Source organism: Haliotis rubra, unplaced genomic scaffold, assembly GCF_003918875.1.
Source record: "Haliotis rubra isolate DU_JTF1 unplaced genomic scaffold, ASM391887v1 Scf48, whole genome shotgun sequence".
NCBI classification, from domain to species: domain Eukaryota; kingdom Metazoa; phylum Mollusca; class Gastropoda; order Lepetellida; family Haliotidae; genus Haliotis; species Haliotis rubra.
The window spans coordinates 1,374,326-1,394,798 of NW_025767168.1; the positions used below are offsets into that span (position 1 = coordinate 1,374,326).

The following is a 20,473-nucleotide window of genomic DNA, read 5'->3' on the forward strand; positions in this document are numbered from 1 at the left end:
TATGATCCTAATATATGTAAAGAGGGTTCAGTTGGGTTTAATCATTTTATTCCTACCAACGCATGAATTAACATTCCTAATGCAGTCGTTAAGTTGAGTTCAAACTAGTTTATACCGTCAGCTATCAATGGCTACTTTGTTTTTGCCAAACGCCTATCAGTAAAACTCACATTAGCTATTCCACCAATAAAATTTGTTTGGTCTAAAGGCGATAACACGAACGACTGATTCGCAAATGTCATAAATAGTGACAATGTTCCCACCAGAACAGGCAGCCAGGGGGTCTGTTCTCGCCATTACTTAGTGGCATTCCGACGTCGTCGACAGACAGCGGGAGCGAACGCGAGAAAGTGTTTGGAAACCGATAAATCTTCACCGACGCCACGAAGAGCAGAGATTAGGTTTTTTTAACAAAAACATATCGTTTTGAAAGTATCGTTGTGGAATTTAAGGTAGAACCTTCTTGCCAGACCCAAAAGGTGAACCGGTTCAGTAGATAGAGCGTCTCCGGCGATATGGATACTTCACTGACGTAGACGGCAAGTGTTGCATCATCACAACCCACCGTGGCATATGTGTAAGATAAAGGCTTATTAATAAACCTCAAATCAAATATCTGTGGAAGTGAGTAGTACTGCATTCCTTGGCTGTGTTTTACGTAAACATTTTACCGTCAAGACCAGTTAAGTTGAGATTGTTTCAGTGAAAGTAATTTCAACTTTTGAGCCAAGAGAGACTGATAAATACTTGGTAAACATGTATGTAATTCAGAGCCTTTAGGAAGGATGAAGGCAGTGTATGAAATAAGCCCCAAACCCAGCCAGACATCAGGGCTGGTAACTTCAAAATGTTACCAGCCCAAAATGGATTTAACCAGACCAGACACCAAAATATTGTGATTTACTCAGATGTATGGAACATGTCATCTAAGATTTTTACCCGACCATCGGGCTGGCTAGCTGGGCCTTATTTCATACACTGATGAAGGGCGGTGACTGTTTGACGATAACTACTTCTAAATAGGTTTTTGTGAACTGTTGGATACTTTGACAAAGAAAATGTAATTGAGACATGTTATGAAACATGTACGTAAGCAATGTTAACTTTTTGGAAACGTAGGGTCTGAGAATCATATGAGCGGCACCTGGGAGTTGTTTCTGTGAACACATATTCAATAAATAAATGTACCTAGTAGGTAAATGGTGGTAATATATCGTAAAATACAGTTGGTCATCAAAGAGATGGCCGCATCTCTACGAGTCACCACATAATGCTTGCCTTTGACACATTTTACCATCCTCGTTACTCCAAGGCATTATAGCTCCTCATTAATGAAATGAACATTCATTTATCCACTTTACTGTACAGTTATAATGCACTGGACAACTGAGGTTGCACTTTCCTGCGCGTTCAGGTTCTAAGGTTGGACGGATTGTTTCTGAAGAGCTCATTATCAGTGTATTCGATTGGCCGTTGATTCAGAATTTTGTATCAGATATAAATACAGGCAACGTTTCACTAAAAAGACCAGTTACCTCAAAGGTGTCTTAAGGTTGTACGTACAAACATGTATTGTTTGATAGGGATTTGAAAGCATGAATTCACTCGACACAAGTAATTTTGTTGTTGGAAGACAAAACAGATTGATATTCTTGAAGGGGGTCTTGGCAACGCCATCGGTTAATGAAACAAGAGTGAGTGAGTGAGTTTAGTTTTACGCCGCTTTTAGCAATATTCCAGCAATATCACGGCGGGGGACACCAGACATGGGCTTCACATATTGTACCCATAAAGAGAATCGAACCCGGTCCTTCGGCGTGACGAGTGAACGCTTAAACCACAAGGCTACTCCGCCGAACCAAAATGAAACAAGATGATGGTGGCTTGAAGCGTTTAGTTTGCGGTTGTAGATTTTACCTTCTAGGGATACACCGTAACACTCAACTTCTGAAGCCAATCGAATGCAACCGAATGAACGGCATGGGCGGATAGAGAATCGGGTAATTACAATTAGTCAAAGGAGAAGACATGAATGCGATTCGAAGTGCTTGGAGTGGTCACGTTTACAAAGACAATGTCGTCCTTGTACCTACGTATTAGGATGTGACGTTTCTTAGGTTTGCATTGAAATGTGGAAATGTTTTCTGATTAAGCGATTCAGGCAAACAGGGAAGAACTATTTTTCTGCAAAAGTTCATCAGGTAGAAGTTCCGGTGGTGAACATTTTGAAGTTCCTTTCAATCCGTACCGTTCTACCACTGCACCTGAATATGGATTTTTTTTGTCCAATGGCGTAACCCGAACGGCGTCACGTGATCCCATTGAGGGGTCCTCTTTAAAATAGTTGAACGGTGCAAGCAGGAAAGACAGATGGCCTCCGGTAGTTGCAGTATTTGGGACATTCTCTGTCTGGGGTATATGGTAGGTTCCGAGGGTTACCCAGGCAACAAGATCCTGAAAAAAACAAAAAACTAAAATTAAAAAAAAATGTCAGCTCATATGGACAGCAAAAACTGTTAAACATGAGAATTGCAACTCGCACGCCATGACAGATTTACAACAGTAACATAAAAGATTTGGGTGTCCTTAATTTCTTTTGAGTAGTATACAATATGAAGAGAAATTGAGAGTGCTTTGACAATATCCCATATGTGTCGGAGTGGGGAAATACCATAAGGAATTGACCCAATGAATCCCCAGGTGACATCGAACCTGGTCCTGCTATAGCGGTGAGAGCGACCTTTAACCACTAAGCTACTACAAATAGAACGAAATGTTTCTTTGCGTGTTCTGCTTGTTTGGCTGTTTGTTAGTTGTTAAAGCCGCACTCCGCAATATCGCCGCTACATAGTGGTAGTAAATCTAGACCAGATAATCTCGAACGAAATATCACCGACTTATATCATTATTGAAATCTAAACCAAATACGACAATAAGGTTAAAATATGAACCGTAAAATCATCTACGAATGGGGTTAGTTATGAACAATTCAACGTTTTTCTTTGTATTTTGTGTGTGAGTGCGTGCGTGCGTGTGTGTGCGTGCGTGTGTGTGTGAACCAAACTGTCGAGGACACCAATGTGGTCCTTGAGACCTCATAAATAGCGTCATCATCTTGGTCGTCTATCACGACCAAAGGTCTCTTTCCTGTACCGGTGGAATGTTCCTCTATATGTCTACATAGGAAGGATACTATTAGGTAATTCTTGTAAGATCAGTGACAGAAGAAACATTTCCACCCACAAAGGTTATTGCTTTAAAAAAACCCATCTCTATTCACAGCGAGTTCTTGTCGCAAGCAGGAACTGAAGAGGGTAAATCAGGTGGTAGGCGCATGTCAAATCCTTTCATCCATAGAACATGTAATAGTACCGTTAGATTTTAGCAAGCACCCATCAATGCACGTGGGTGAGACACAGTTTGAAAAGGTACACACGCCCCCGCTGGGATTATCCTCAGTTGACAGGATCCAGACCGATCACAATGTACCCTGGATGTTTGATCTAATGTTAGATAACAGGACCACATCCTGACCACGACATGACCACGATGTGACCACGGTGTGACCACGCAGCGAGTTTTATTTTCTATCGCCTCGGGGGAATTACCATATTTAGAGCAATACCCAGAAGGACAGCGCCTTAAATACGCTGCCTCACCGTTCCCTTGCCAATTAAATGGGAAACATCAATCTAACTGTACCCAAAGGATGTAGATACGTCTCGATACCAGTGTATTTAAACAGATACCACATATCCTTCCACTGATCATTATTGAAAACTGACGACGGCAGTGACAACGTGGGAGAGAGGCTGATGTCAATAAGCGTGGGTGATACGTGGATGAGTTAAATTTGCCGTTAAACTCAGAAACAAGGATACTGTAGTTTCCTTAATATTGTAGCTGGCGGTTGTACATAGATGGCGTTTATACAATCAGACCAATCAGACAGAACCTGGTCATTTTGCCCGCAACACTTCCGGTTTCGAGTAACGATGTTGTTTCCTACCTTCATCTAAATTTAACTAATGATAACAAGGTATACTTGATAAGAAAGCTAATTTAGTAATGTTGATATATTGTTTTCCAAAGATTCATAAATCTTGGCCAAAAGCAGAATGAGTCAATTTTACGTTTCCGGCTGTATCATGAGCACATAACGTGTGAACTTTCACCATTGCAGTTTCGATAGCGACATTAATGAAACACCAATTTCATAAGCTATCCATATCTTCAGGAATGGCTATGAAATATATGATGATACTTGTCAGTTTTCTCCGCTGAGTGGACTAAACGTCGCACTTGTCGGTTGACGAACGTCAACAAACAGTTTGTGATGCATCAATTTTAATTTTAACATCCTGATAAAGTGATTCAGCATTGGACGATACATAGCCTAGTAGGTACAGCGTTCGCCCGTCACCGGGGTTCAGTTCCCAACATGGATGTAATGGGTGTAATGTGTGGATACCATTTCTGTTGTGCCCCGCTCTTGATTTTGATGGAATATTGCTAAAAGCTAAAAATATCTAAAATCTGTGTGTGTAGCCCACCTTCACATTTGTCAACAACAAAATCATGACCATGAAACACAGCATCTCTTGCCTGATGCAAGTGTAGCAGGGCGTGGAGTCATCCCACAGATGACATCCTTACCTTGTCAGCTTGCTGACGGGGTTAACCTCTTTGGTCATGTGGACAAGGCGTCCGACTTCTGATCAGAAGGTCCGTGGTTCGAATTCCAGCACGGGACTCGGAAATTTTATGGCCGCTACATTGGCGCCCAACACGGGGCTGAGCACGTTCATATCAAATTTGAGCAAAATAAGCCTCAGTACCCAACTATGCGGCTCAGGACGTGCCTTCTGTTGACGGGGGAGTATGTAGCAGGGCGTGGAGTCATCCCACAGATGACATCCTTACCTTGTCAGCTTGCTGACGGGGTTAACCTCTTTGGTCATGTGGACAAGGCGTCCGACTTCTGATCAGAAGGTCCGTGGTTCGAATCCCAGCACGGGACTCGGAAATTTTATGGCCGCTACACAAGCAAGGAAAGCTCGCTTGATTTCGCATTAATGCCATTCTCAAATGAAGTTCATGACAAGTCCCGTACTGCTGAACTCAAAACAGTCGACACTGATAAGGATATTGATCGATACAGACAGGCAACGGACATGCTTATAAGAAACAAAACGCAGCCACTGAGTTATTGTAACATGTTTTGGGGACACAAGTCCTGCTTCCTAATGAAAGGTCCTGCGTTTGAAAATGGAACTTTTTTTTTACCAACGCATCGAAATAGCAGCCTCATCAAACAGACGATTAACGATGACGTAGAGACGCCATATATAGAGTGTGTGCTGGGTAGGTCCTGGTACATATGGGACATCCGGTAATACATTGTATGGTTTACATGAGTGCCACGAGGATGTCCGTGTGTCAGCTTCAGGAATCCCACCATTGAGAATACTGTAAGTTGGCATGTATAGTAACATTACAAGTCACCATGAAATGGCTAAGTTTTGTTCCGGCTTCGGTACACGTCATACGTATTTGATAGATGTAAAAATTGCATTCATTGTACATTGTACAGTGCAACTATGCCGTGATGGCTAAAAATAGTTTGAAATATATATATATATATATATATATATATATATATATATATAAGAAGTTTTCTGAAATAATCACACGACACGGATCTTCTCCAACTTGTTTCACTTTTATCTCCCTGAAGATAAAAGTGAAACAAGTTGGAGAAGATCCGTGTCGTGTGATTATTTCAGAAACTTCTTCTTATATATGTACTACTGTACGCTCGGTATTCTCATCACTTTCTTTATATATATATATATATATATATATATATATATATATATATATATATAAAACCAAGAAACCGAGAATACTCCTATAGCATACCCCTAAATTCAAAACTGACCGTGGACCAATTACCAAAAGGTACCAAAGGTTGGAACTTTTGTTGTTCTTGGTAACACAGAACTGTGGAAACTAAAATTTGCGCATCATGTGCCATAAGCAGTTTAGGTCACGTGACCACCGTTTCAGTGTGTGATGAGCTCCGGATATCCCTGCTGCACCCTACTAGAACCCTGTGTGGAGAAGTCAAGAGGCCAGACGTCAGTTCAAGGCGAGAAGCATGTGTTCCACGTGCTACAAGTGGCGTGATTCACGTTATACTTAATCATCAGCTGATCCCGCCTTGCCATGTCAAAGAGAAAATACAATATTTTGACTGACAGCGTATAATCGAAACATGTCAATACGATAAAATGTTTCAATATACAGTGATATTGTACATAAAGTGACGCGTGCAGCACATGGCGTTTTGTCATTTCACGTGATTAACGATCTGCATGTACTGCAGTATAACTCCAGTATAAACACAGGTACCAGCCTGTGCACGGTACTATGTAAGGCCTTGACCTCAAGTTCCTCCGTGGCCTTGACATTCTCACCACACCTCTAAGCACGCTGCGTCAAAATGATAATTTGGATGACTAAGAAGATCTCAGCTGGCGAAGAGAGCGTGTTTTAATCTAATGTCACTCCCAGAGTGTACATGCTTCCTACGAATGTACAATGATGTATACCAGGTTCAAACGCGTTAAATTCCCGAGTGCATTCACAGCAATGAAAAGTTTCCCCTCAATCAGTCGTCGCTCATGCAGGAACTTCATGATGCATGTAAACGTCTACGCGCGCGTTGATTCATCGCCGACGTTCATACAGTGCGGCCGACGTTCATGTCAGTGAGATACGCTTATCAGTGGGATAACGTTGTTGTGCCCCACTGTTAACGGTCTCAGTAAATATAGGGTTAAGGATAGTGGCCTTGGGTAGGAGGATCGCATTGTCCTTCCGTGGGCAGTCATGCTTGAAGTAAGTACCCCGCCTATGGTTCTGGTCACCGACCTTGACTCGCTGTGATGGACCTTGACATTTGTATTCAGTTACCTGTGTTAACATGCATAGGTCAGTGACCAGTGTATTATATGTTCCGTGTTAGAGGTGAGGTGAGGTGAAATTGGGTTTAACGTCGTGCTTGAGAATATTTCGCTCATATGACGACGGGCATGCGTGTGTATGTGTATGTGCGGCTGCTTGTACTAGCCCAGACTTAAGCTGGTTTTATAGTGCTAGCCCACTGAGATACCACGCCGCAGTGAAGCATGAATACCCCACTCAGACACATTATACTGACTCCGAGCCGACCAGTCCTTGTTGTACCCATTAATTCCGAACGCCAGGCAGGGACCAACAAGTACCATAATTTAACGTCTTTTGGTATGACGCGGTCGGGCATCGAACCCGCGACCTTCCGCTCTCCGGGCAGACGCTCTAACCACACTACACCACAGAGGCGGTCGTTCCGTGTTAGAAGGGCCCCCCCCAGCAACCTTGTCGTACGAGGCGTTAGCTGGAATGGGTGGTGAGGTTCGGTTGTATTCATAACACGACGGGGTATTGCTAAATGCTCATAATATTTATCTGTCACTAGTTTGTCTGGACGGGAATGCCTGTCATATGTCTGGTATTGACGTTTGCGGCGTAAAACAACAAGAACATTTTATTGGTTATCCATACGGGTGTGTTGTCAAGTCGAGTATTGCCCGGATTTGACTAAATATAACACATTCAGTGCCAGTAACACACAAAAAAACATTCTTATCTTATAGCTTATGAAAAAAATATTTAGGATTATCCTTAATTGTGGAACATTTCTTACACGATGTAGATGGACCTAATAAACTATCTAGTCTCAATAAACAGGATATTTCATTGGTGAAAAGAGTAAATTGAGAGAGTGTCCCACAAACGATGTTTGAGACGACCCCATCTTACAGATGAACATTAACTTTGGAGATGATCCCCATTGCTGCCCTCCCAGGTTTCAGGTGGCGTAATCAGACATTCCTGTTGAAGGACTCTCTTCTCTGTGACGTACGTGCAACGCAGGAAATGGTTGATATTAATGGTAATGTGTAGTGAAGCTCCGTTCTTGTCGGCTTTGAATTATTACCACGTGGTGTGGCGCTGCATTTGTGCAAATAATTGGTCTATGAATGAGATTGTAATATATCCCGTACAAGACTCCGGGGCAAGACAGCCGGGGCAAGAGAGCCGAGACAAAGTACAGTGACAGTTTATGGCGTGACCGTTGAACCCTGTCGGCTACATAACAAAGGGATCTTTGAAATAATTTGATACAATACCAAACATACGTTTTTGTATATACACACGGTGCTTTCAAAGGTTATATGTTTATTTTAGTCGAAATAAGTAATTTGATTCTTAATAACCATATAGTACCTGGGGCTAGGGAGGGACTAACTATGGTAAACCACAGTGTTATATAATGTCCCCACTGCCGAACCAAGGAATGGTTATTTTGCAGTCGTATTCAGGTGGTAAAAGATTTGTCGCCCTGCTCTTCCCGGAGCAGTGGGGTAGCCTAGTGGTTAAAGCGTTCGCTTGTCACACCGAAGACACGGGTTCGACTCCCCATATGGGTACAATTTCTGAAGCCCATTCTTGTGTCCCCCCGCCGTGATATTGCTAGAATATTGCTAAAAGCGGCGTAAAACTAAACTCACTCAGATTCGATCATTAATTGGTGTGCCATGACCGGTTCCCGAGCGACTAAATATATTTGTTTTAGCATCAGTTGTTAGTAGGGAAGGGACATTAACAGATAACAGACTGCGATTAACGATGAAAATATAACAGACGGGGGAGCTTATATTTGTTCCTGAGAAAAATATCTTACAAAAAATAATTTTGTTGTGGCGGGCAATTTATATATTTTTTAATAGGCTAAAGCATACTTATTATATCCAAGCATTCTCTGGAACAATGTATTTGTTAAAATAAAATCTTTTAAATCCAAGTGCAGCTACGGGGTACATCAGATCAACGCAAGAAAACCTTGAAATTAGAAGGGTCGGTCCGGCGATGAGAAACACAGAAAATAAAAATGCTGCCCTTATTGGGTCTGACTGGTTAGACATCTTGGGTTGGGGTGCTTCAAGTGTTTCCACTTCACAGATTCGGCCAGAGTTATACATCAGGTCTCGTCACCTGTCACTTACCTAAAAAGAACATTTTCTGGATTGTGATTATATCTGGTTACCAGGGCATTACAGGTAGTGACCAGGGTAGACTTCATTTCATCCCACGTCATTTTAGAAACCCTTCGGGCACACACCTTTGATCAATGTAGATTTTATGAAGGATAGTTTCTAGTGGCCTAGACGAGAAGCTTGTGGTCTCCGCTTACCCACTGAGTGTAATGAGCTTGTTTGTTCAGTACCAGGTTGTGGTGGGCATCAGTGTATTCTTTTGTTGTGCTTGTGGTGGGTTCACCAGGGCGGGGGTCATCTTCCTAACTCTCTCACTCGCACGCTGAAATTCTTTCACCCAATTGTGGTGTCAGGACATACGTCCATACGAATGACCTGTGACAGTCGTGGCGCTAAGACGATCGTAACTGTCATGCTTTCACATACACTTACGACAGTCGTAGCGCTAAGACGATCGTAACTGTCATGCTTTAACATACAGTTACGACAGTCGTAGCGCCAAGACGATCGTAACTGTCATTCTTTAACATACACTTACGACAGCCGTAGCGCTAAGACGATCGTAACTGTCATTCTTTAACATACAGTTACGACAGTCGTAGCGTTTAGACGATCGTAACTGTCATTCTTTAACATACACTTACGACAGTCGTGACGCCAAGACGATTGTAACTGTCATTCGTTAGCATACACTTACGACAGCCGTAGCGCTAAGACGATCGTAACTGTCATTCGTTAGCATACACTTACGACAGCCGTAGCGCTAAGACGATCGTAACTGTCATTCGTTAACTGCATACATACACTTACGACAGTCGTAGCGCTAAGACGATCGTAACTGTCATTCTTTAACATACACTTACGACAGTCGTGACGCCAAGACGATTGTAACTGTCATTCGTTAGCATACACTTACGACAGCCGTAGCGCTAAGACGATCGTAACTGTCATTCGTTAGCATACACTTACGACAGTCGTAGCGCTAAGACGATCGTAACTGTCATTCGTTAGCATACACTTACGACAGCCGTAGCGCTAAGACGATCGTAACTGTCATTCGTTAGCATACACTTACGACAGCCGTAGCGCTAAGACGATCGTAACTGTCATTCGTTAGCATACACTTACGACAGCCGTAGCGCTAAGACGATCGTAACTGTCATTCGTTAGCATACACTTACGTGAGTCGTAGCGCTAAGACGGTCGTAACTGTCATTCTTTAACATGCACTTACGACAGTCGTGACGCCAAGACGATTGTAACTGTCATTCGTTAGCATACACTTACGACAGCCGTAGCGCTAAGACGGTCGTAACTGTCATTCTTTAACATACAGTTACGACAGTCGTAGCGCTAAGACGATCGTCGTAACTCCCATACAGTAACATGCATTTACGACAGTCGTAGCGCTAAGACGATCGTCGTAACTCCCATACAGTAACATGCATTTACGACAGTCGTAACCCAAACTCATGACATGTCCCACCACTGGGTTATCATCGCTGTTTGATATTGATTCATTCGGAACCTAACAATGATTCTGCTTTATGCAAAGATTTCTAATGGGTATGAAAAGGATTTGTTACTTGTATTATTTGATAGGCCAGATGTGATAAAATACAACGACATGGATTATAAGCATTGTGCTATATATGGCCGAACGTTAGTGATTTCTTAGACATAGAAATATAGCGCTCGTACACATTGACGCGAAGGGTCGCGGTTCAGGTGCGGCCAACTGGATATTTTTTAACACACGAAAGCTTGAAATAGAAGGTAAATTTACTGCTTCAGGAATGACAATAGATTTTACTGCACAATCCTTTTACGACTTGAAAAGAGAGATGAGGCTTCATTCATGCAAAGGTTCACGTACAGATATATTGGTAATTGTACAATGCAATGAAGCGTCTGAAGTCCATATTTAGATCCATGCAATATGATGGGTCCAAATACTCCCCTTCGACTGACTCACAAGAGGATTGTATGAAAGCCATTTAGGGCCATTTGGGTTTTGTTCTATTTTCATAGATTCCAGTTTCTTAAAGGAGTGTAAGGTGGAATTTCCAGTTATTGCAATGAACTAACAAAACATGTACATTATCTTCAAGAAGTAAGCGTCAATAACATTTAACACTATAAGCTGAAATCGGAAGATAGTATTCCGATATTTCAAGATCATTATCAAGTTAGTTGCTTAAAAATTTCATAATCGTATCTTAAAATGGAAAGATATAAAGTTAATCATTATCTAAAATTTCAACACACTATCTCCTATGTCAGTCCTCCATCATCTCCAGCCATTGGTGGGGCGGTGGGGTAACCTAGTGGTTAAGGCGTTCGCTCGTCACGCCGAAAACCCGGGTTCGATTCCCCACATGTGCACAATGTGTTAAGTCCATTTCTGGTGTCCCCCGCCGTGATATTGCTGGAATATTGCTAAAAGTGGCGTAAAACTAAACTCACTCACTCACTCCAGCCATTGGTGTCACATCTTTCTCCGAAGATTTCGGGGAGCGCCAAACGAATATTGGGCAAATATTGTTTTAACAGGCTAACATACATAATTCAAAGCCTTGGTGAAGAGTTAAACAAAATTCACAGTAGACAGATATAGGCCATTTCTAATCTTGACTTTCCTTTGCATAAGTTTGTGACAGAAAGCGGCGATTATGTATTATTTGATTGATAGCAATTTATATAAAAATTCTTACGACATGCTCGGAATCGTATAATTACGTCTTTAGTGGCGATTTCTAATGCCATAGTTTTATATATTGAAGACAATTTGCACACATAGACAATGCTTATTTTCCCAACAGAGTAAAATATCAGGCACAGAATATATATCAGACGTTAAATAGTGTTAAATTTGTTTACATGCCCCCCGTAAGATAATTCTTCGGTCATTTAATCTGAATATTATATATAAACACAACATGCTGAAATGGGAATGCGAGAAATGTATGTTTTTCGTCAGTTTCGACATTATTTTTGATATTTAAACCTCTGGAATCTACGTTTTTCCTACTGGGCTGCAAGCCAAATGTTCTACTACGTATCTTTGCCAATAATATAGGTCACTGGGCTAAGAAAGTCCAACGGAATACATCACCCTCTTCGCCATGTTTCAAATGTGCCGTAATTGTTTTTAAGTCTGCAAGGTTTGAGACAGGATATGCTATATACCCAGTACGGTGAGTGTTGAATGATTGTATCGTTTTATTTACGTGAAACGTCTTGTTTTTGAAGACTTGTTAACCTTCTCTTGCTATTTGCGGTCGTAGTAAGGTTATGTTGGCATGGTTTCAATACACAACCAAGCTATCAGTCGGGGAAAATCATTTTAGACGAAGAAAATGTACATGCTTTAACCATTTGCAGATAAAGTTATGTATGGAGACGTCGGACTAATGGAAGTTTGTAAATATCTGTGACATTTTTGCTCGAATATTAAATGAGCTGTATCGCAGTGGCAAAATTTGATATCACGTATGACTTAGGTTTATCGCCTGGACGTTTAAGAATCCTGCCACAACTAACGCTAGTTTTACTGAGATCGTGGTAATCTCCAAGTCTATCCTGATTCGGTCCCACATAGCATCTATTTAGATAAGACAGATTGGAATATATATTCCTGGACAGATACTTTTGACCTGTCACGGAAAGGGATGTCTATGTCACTGGGAACTAGGTGGATCAGCATCTCGACTCAATGTCATGGACGAATGATGCAATACGGCCTTGCGCATGCGCTGCTCTGTATGCGTCGGTGTTCCTGTTATTCAGTTATAACCATATCTAATAGACTAGTACCCTACCCATCTCCTGATCTTCCTCCCCAAAAGAAGCGTTTTTGATCACCACTGTCCAGGTGGTCCGACGCACACCAAAGCATTGACAGTTTAAGATACATATATCTAACTGAAGACTGCCGAGACAGTTTGGTGAGCACTGATGTCAACCAGGCCCCGATTTCTCGAAACAAACTTAAGTTTTTACTCAAATTTCAAACTGAGTTGGACAATTTGAAACAGCTGAATTTTTAACTCAACTGCATTTTTGAAATAAAAAAGCCCAAACAACTTAAGTAATCTATCCACCAAACTCAAATTGTCCACTGTGTTTGATTTTAATATCGATTTTAGTTCATTGTGGGAAATGCATTTTCTCAAATTTGAGTAAAAACTCGAACTTAAGTTGAAACTCAGACTTAAGTTTGTTTCGAGAAATCGGGGCCAGGACATGCATCGTTATCAATTCGCAAAATAAAGTGACACTAAATATATGCCTGGCACAGAAAGGTAAACGTTCTCATATTTTGACCCTGACATTTATGACACTTGATAAACCTCAAACTCCACAAATGACCTCTTTGAAGAAACGGCCTTTTTGTTTCGAAGCTTGACGTGGCAAAATGTCAAGAGTGGCATGGACATACTGGAACCCACTCCCGTGTTTACCATTTTACAAGTTACAAATGTGTTTTCTTACCTCATCCACGATGTTCTCATCGTCGTCGATGTAGTTCTGGAAGTTGACAACAGGGTCTCTTGCATCCCACATGGCAAACATGGAACTACTCGTTTCTTCTTCATCGTGGTGCTTCGTAACCGCCATCTGGTAGCGCGACCATGTGACCGAACTCTCGAACCCATCCCACGACGGAAGGTTTTGTTTCGTCATCCCATGCAGCAGCAGCCGGTAACTGTTCAGGTTTCCATACTTATCAGTTTTGTCGGCGTTGGAAAACAGAAGATACTGGGGCTTTTCAAAGTCATATATAAATGTAGCGTCTTTTTCTGTCTGTTTTATGTGTTTGCTGAAAAATAATTGTGTGTGTTTGCTGTTGCCGCCGTCTGACCAGTCATTGGTCTTGTTTTCCATCTCGATGTTGAAAGTCTGATGTCTGTTCCTCACACCTTTCACGTCCACGTCCGCTTTGAAGTTAAAAAGATGATGATGCATGCCGGCGACGACATTGTCGTTGACGCGGGTTCCATAACGCGCTTCTTCCGGAGAGAAGAAACTCGTGGTGAGGTAGCCAGTGGAGACGACTCTTACGTGTACTGCGCCGTTGTTGTGGAAGGTGAAGTCGTAGACGTAGTCGTAGTTAATGACGGAGATGACGATACGAATGACGAGTACCGTGTCTAAAAGGCCGTTGTAGAAGGCGCCTGATCGGCTGTAGGCGCGGTGACGTCTCAGAGGTAGCTGTGTGTTCTGTTCAAAAATGCACAAAGCGTTTTCGAATTTCCGCATACCACCTTCATTGGAAGTGAACAACTCAATGTCTTGAAACGTAGCGTAATCGGGACAATCAATTCCAGGAAGTAAACCACGAGATCTTGTTCCGTACAAACCAGCACTGTCCGCAAAATAAAGCATGCTGGAAGCCGGACTATGCCCAGAATACAACACAGCAATTTCCTGCATACTGAGTTCGTATAGGATTCTCTCTCCTTGGTATCGTATGTCAAATAACTGTATTCCAACGGTCGGTGACATTCTGAAATTCATCCGCCACATCATATAGTCCAGCTGATTGCCCTTGACCTTATACCTGGGACCATTCGGTTGGAAGTGACGAGGCATGTGTAGGTCTTCGCGCGGAAAGGTTGGTCCCCGTAGATAAAGGGAACTGTATAAGTCTTTTTCATCACTACTTGGGTACGGCACCTTAGTAATGTTTATTTGATTATGTTCATATTTATGTAACAAATCTTCGAGGGAAGGAAATAACGTATTAGCGTACCAAACTTGTTGAATTGTCCAATTGTTTGGATGAACGTCCGTCATGTCGACCAGGAATTGGAAGTCCAGTGGCAGCAGAGTGAAGAACTCTTTGTCGTACGCCAGCCAGAACCATGCCTTCCTCTCGCCTTCCCCAATGAACGCACTTGAAACTGGTGTCATGGAAAATCGTAGACATTTATCCGTGCAGTCCAATAGCGTGGCACCATAGCTATCATTTAACAGTTTATTGGCTCTGCGAGCCACTGGAGGAAGAATGTACCTATATATCCCTTTAAACTCATAAAGAGAGAATGGTCTCATGGTGTAGGGAACCTGAGTCTTTCTTGCACGGTTTTCAGCCAACTGGTGGAAGGAAATGTCCGGCAGATTGCCTACAATGTATTCTTGCACCATAGGTGGAGTCGCATTGCCCATGAAGATGTAGACTTTAGCCTGACGGACAGGAAGAGGTCCTCCATTGTCGAGATTCTCCAGCACTTCCTGCTTTGGGGCTAGCTTCAACTCAACGCTGTGGATGAAGTTGGAGTTGATTTCGGCCGTTTCCAAAGTGGAAAGACCCAGAGATTTCTGTTTCATGAGGTAGTCTATGACCGCTTTCACTTCCTCCACTTTCAGTTCTGTGAAGGCGTGGATTGGGCTCCGGATGTATTCGTCCTTTGCGAAGCTGCGTTGTTCAAGCTGGCACGGCATGGTATCATGGTCTTCGATGGTTCGCGAGGTCTGGCCAAGAACCACCAAGGTTACCACCAATGCTGTCAAGAGCATCAGGATGATGGCGATGAGGATGAATTCTAAGATGTCCCGTCGTTTAACCTTGTGTTTGATAATCGTCACATCTTTGCTCATTCTGAAACCAAAACATATAATTAGCATCTTCGTAGTTGCCAAAACATGCAAGTGGGTATCAGGAAACACCTCAGCAAGAACTGTGTGAAAGAGAAAGAATTAAGAAACCTTTGAAAGTGTCAAACAGCAGAATATCGAACCATGCTCTGGCCTCTTCAAGGTGCTATAAATGTGCATATAAATGATGCCCTGTCGTGTGTTCGAATCCCAGATACGCCGCAGCTTTCCGCCATACTATGCTTCCTAACTTCACCTGACATTGTAACTGGTTTCGACTTGAGGCATTCCGGACCCACGATATATTATAAATGCAGGCATATATTATTGTCTCGAAGTTGATGGGACCTACGTAAATATTTCGATTGATCGGAGTTTCACCACAGTTGCAAAATGATGACTTAATTTGGAATATACAGATCCAGCTTTTACTTCGACACAACCGTACGTTCGACACGTCAAAGATCGACATTACGCTTTGTAACTGTAGTTGGCGTTACAACCTAAAAGCTCTCACTATAATGTTAATGTTCGCAAACAAGGGCAAATATCCTTTTTACGAGAGATTTATAGGGGCAGCTATTGGTATATGTTGTACTGTAGATTTCCAATGGAAACGTTTGCCTATCGAACTGGGAGATGGAATAGCGACTCAATGTTTGTGTTAACGCAGCATAACGTGCTATAAATACTCCACTATTTTACAGTCAAACCACATATTTGTTAAGCAGTTGAATCACCGAAAGAAAGGTCCCGTGCGCCAGGGATAAAATAGGCGTAAAACCAACATTTGTCCGTTACGCTTGAGCCGTTAACTGGTAAACATTGCTATAACACAAGCTGTGATTGGTGATGTGTGGCCGGTTGACCTCTTCTGTTGAGGACAAGGCCAAATGTGAATCATAGGTAACGATTCAGTTTGGGTACACATCGCTTTTGTTTATGATTACCTCATGTATTTTTGATGAGACATCTTCTGTAGATATAGATTTGTCATAAGTTTTATCCTGCATTATTTACCAACATTTCAGCATTTAAGCCTAAGGAAGGGTACTTAGAAATGTATGCTCTCCTTATAACAAACACTTGATGTTATCACATTTCTTAGTTATTCACAAACCCATATGTTTGAAATCGTACAAGATATTTCTTGTCAGTGTGGAAAGGGTTTTGCTTATATAATAATCTATTTGTATTATTATTAAGTAGTTAAATAAATCCTGTTTATTTTAACCTTATTAGACATAAACGGCCTCACTTAACTTGAATACGATCTGTATTATTTTCTACCGTAACCATGTTGCCAGTAAGATTGGTCATTGCTCTTTGTATTCTGACATGGAAGCGGAGAATTGTGCTGATTATCGCCCACGCTTGTTTCTGCTTTAACGGCATCAGTGTTGTGATGGAGAGAGACAGGTTTAGGGGTTTCAGAAGCAGTAGCCATGCTACGCAAAACAAATTGGCACGGGCGTCAGCGGCGAAGACATCAATGGAACGTCCATTTGTACAAGTCATGTGGTATTTGAATGGGCGCGTTGCTTGGCTATATGTGAGAGTCTTACGCTGTAGCTCTAGGGTACGACCGCTGGAAAGAAAAACTATCGTCTTTTTATGCCATCAGTAGTATATGAGACTTCGGAACAGAAACATTAGGCGGGCAATTTGGGGCACTGTGGCGTCATAAACATTGACGTAAAACGTGCAAAGATATGTCTTACGTAAATTGAAATGTGATTTAGGATAATTACATTATTGTGTTGTATATCTGTCATCATCAACAACAGATCTAAATGAAACCTAAACTTCTTTGGTCCACATATGCTTATGCGGCAGTAATTGGAAAAATATATTTCACATGAAACTTGAATTTCATTCAGAAGAATCAGGGTGTACAATACCGATTAATAAGGCTAGAAACTCATCCGGTTTGTATCCGCTGTGGGTGGTGTTGTGCTAAGAATGCGGATTTGATAACATCCATGACACAGGAGAACATAACAAATAATGCAAATCTTTGTTACTGTCTCAAATACGCGTATGAGAGAATATGAGTGAGCTTTCATGAATGGTTGTAGGTACATGATGCATATTTATATAATGAGGCTATGCGTGATACAGGATGTTTGATTAAAACTTTCAGAAATGTTTGGTCTGTAACAACTTGTTTGGTCTGTATCAACTTGTATGGTCTGTATCAACTTATCAACTGGTATGGTCTTGTATGGTCTGTATCAACTGGTCTGTATCAACTTGTTTGGTCTGTATCAACTTGTATGGTCTGTATCAACTTGTATGGTCTGTATCAACTTGTTTGGTCTGTATCAACTTGTATGGTCTGTATCAACTTGTATGGTCTGTATCAACTGGTCTGTATCAACTTGTATGGTCTGTATCAACTGGTCTGTATCAACTTGTATGGTCTGTATCAACTTGTATGGTCTGTATCAACTGGTCTGTATCAACTTGTATGGTCTGTATCAACTTGTATGGTCTGTATCAACTGGTCTGTATCAACTGGTATGGTCTGTATCAACTGGTATGGTCTGTATCAACTTCAATAAGAGCTTTCCTGCGCAGACACAATGATAATTACCAAGTCAAGACCGGATGAATTTTTCATACGTCACTGGTGCTCTCCGCTTCCTGTCTCTAAACACCATGGGTATCTCAATTACAACAAGAGTGGTGTCAAGTGTAGAGACAGGAGGAAAGTCTAGGACTTTTTTGTCTAAATCTTAATCTAAAGTCCCCTAGGGCCGTATATCCTGTTTCTGTTTGGTAAAGAATGAAGACGTGTATTACGGCAACCTTATGGACAAACATGTGATTGTCCATCTGGTATGTGGAATGTATCGGAACAATAAAAACTAAAAGTGATTCATTCATTTCTCGAAGCAACGTCAAATGACTCATGCTTCGCTGAAAACTATAACCGAAGAATGTTCTGTATTGAAACCTTACACGTGTTGTAATTTCCAGGGAATGTAATTAGGATTTCGGGAAATGCATTGCAAAAGTCTGAAACATGAACGCGGAAGGTAAGCTGTGAATATGCTGACAATGTGGGACAAAGCGGATTATGGAAAGATCGCTTAAGACATACACGATTTTTGATAGATTCGTTTATCAGTAAATGATACAATATGTTGTCTTGTAAGGAAGGCATACATGGGTGGACATGGTGATAATGGCAGTGATGAACAGACGGGATCACGGATCAGCGGAGGAAAAAAGTGTATTGCGGTTTACGGAAAGATAGTGTTTCTGAGTGGGAGCTATTTGTTCGAACAAAGAGAGATGTATGTATGGTGTTTCGCGATACTTCGGTCGGGGTGGATCAGGGGGACAGTGTTGCCTTCGGTAGGGGTGGAGGTAGGGGACAGTGTTGCCTTCGGTAGGGGTGGAGGTAGGGGACAGTGTTGCCTTCGGTAGGGGTGGAGGTTGGGGACAGTGTTGCCTTCGGTAGGGGATGGAGGTAGGGGACAGTGTTGCCTTCGGTAGGGGTGGAGGTTGGGGACAGTGTTGCCTTCGGTAGGGGTGGAGGTTGGGGACAGTGTTGCCTTCGGTAGGGGTGGAGGTAGGGGACAGTGTTGCCTTCGGTAGGGTTGGAGGTAGGGGACAGTGTTGCCTTCGGTAGGGGTGGAGGTTGGGGACAGTGTTGCCTTCGGTAGGGGTGGAGGTTTGGGACAGTGTTGCCTTCGGTAGGGGTGGAGGTTGGGGACAGTGTTGCCTTCGGTAGGGTTGGAGGTAGGGGACAGTGTTGCCTTCGGTAGGGTTGGAGGTAGGGGACAGTGTTGCCTTCGGTAGGGGTGGAGGTTAGGGAAAGTGTTGCCTTCGGTAGGGGTGGAGGTTGGGGACAGTGTTCGGGCAACAAGTACGGAGTGTCTGCAGTATGTGTAGGTAACAAATATTGAAATACTACTTAAAAGCACCATACATGTAACAGACAAATATTTTCCAATATCGATACATGCTTAAAACACATTTAGCTATGAATGGAATATTTGACTTAACGCTGAAGTGAATGTTTATTTATGACAGCAAGAGTTTGTACCGTTAGATCTATACGAGTTATTTTAACAAATGATACTCCACGCCATCTGTAGGCGGTTGATACGGACACGTGATATATATAACAGGTCGGAGGGTCAGGTAGCTAGACACAAGAGTACAAATACATAAAGAAATATGATCCGTCGTCTTGAGGACTGATGCATCTCAGATTCATGAACAGATAAGAGTCATATACATCGTTTTTAAAACAAACTTAGTTTGGTATGGTAGGTTAACAATAGAGTACATTAAAATAAATAATATTGATTATCATAACAGTATTAATGGCTATAATAAGTATTAATACTAATAGCTCACCTTAACATAGCAGTTGTAGCGCTGCAGTTTGAGTCGCTATCAAGGGGCATCTTTTGTCCACAATGAAGGTACTCGAGCGTCTTCGTCGGGAATGACATAGGAATTGAGGCACAATCGTCTTTTATATAAATGTAAACAAATGTACTCTACAGAGGACCCGGAGTTCCTTGCTGCTCCTACGCGCGTTGCTGGCTTTAACTGTTTCTGTACAACCACTCGGATATAATTGCTGTATCTGGGTCATGTGATTCCCAATAGATGACATGTGTTTTTGTCAAGTCAAAACGAAGGGTTCTCATTTGTTGTTATAGGAATTCACTGCCCTAGTGCACTTCGAAGGAAACGTTGGTCCATTCAGAATCTGTGGGGGTACGGCTCCTCTCAGCCAATCAGAA

The 20,473-nt window shown here is 42.1% G+C and overlaps 1 protein-coding gene across 1 annotated transcript; it reads right to left on the reverse strand.

Moving 5' to 3' along the window:
- Nucleotides 1-1,809: 1,809 nt before the first annotated feature.
- On the reverse strand, nucleotides 1,810-20,249 carry LOC124291025 (putative amine oxidase [copper-containing]). The gene is made up of 3 exons (XM_046727927.1): nucleotides 20,079-20,249; nucleotides 13,599-15,708; nucleotides 1,810-2,454 (listed from the first exon to the last, which is right to left on the reverse strand). Exons 1-3 carry the CDS (start codon nucleotides 20,174-20,176, stop codon nucleotides 2,158-2,160), a joined length of 2,505 nt encoding a protein of 834 aa, XP_046583883.1. The 5' UTR covers nucleotides 20,177-20,249; the 3' UTR covers nucleotides 1,810-2,157.
- Nucleotides 20,250-20,473: the final 224 nt, after the last annotated feature.

Bases quoted from the DNA above. Each gene is read 5' to 3' on its own strand.
- LOC124291025 (XM_046727927.1), bottom strand. From the start codon at position 20,176: ATGTCATTCCCGACGAAGACGCTCGAGTACCTTCATTGTGGACAAAAG. The intron at 15,709-20,078 runs GTGAGCTATTAG...TTTTGGTTTCAG, and splicing joins GCTACAACTGCTATGTTAAG to AATGAGCAAAGATGTGACGA. The intron at 2,455-13,598 runs GTAAGAAAACAC...TGTTTTTTTCAG, and splicing joins ATGAGAACATCGTGGATGAG to GATCTTGTTGCCTGGGTAAC.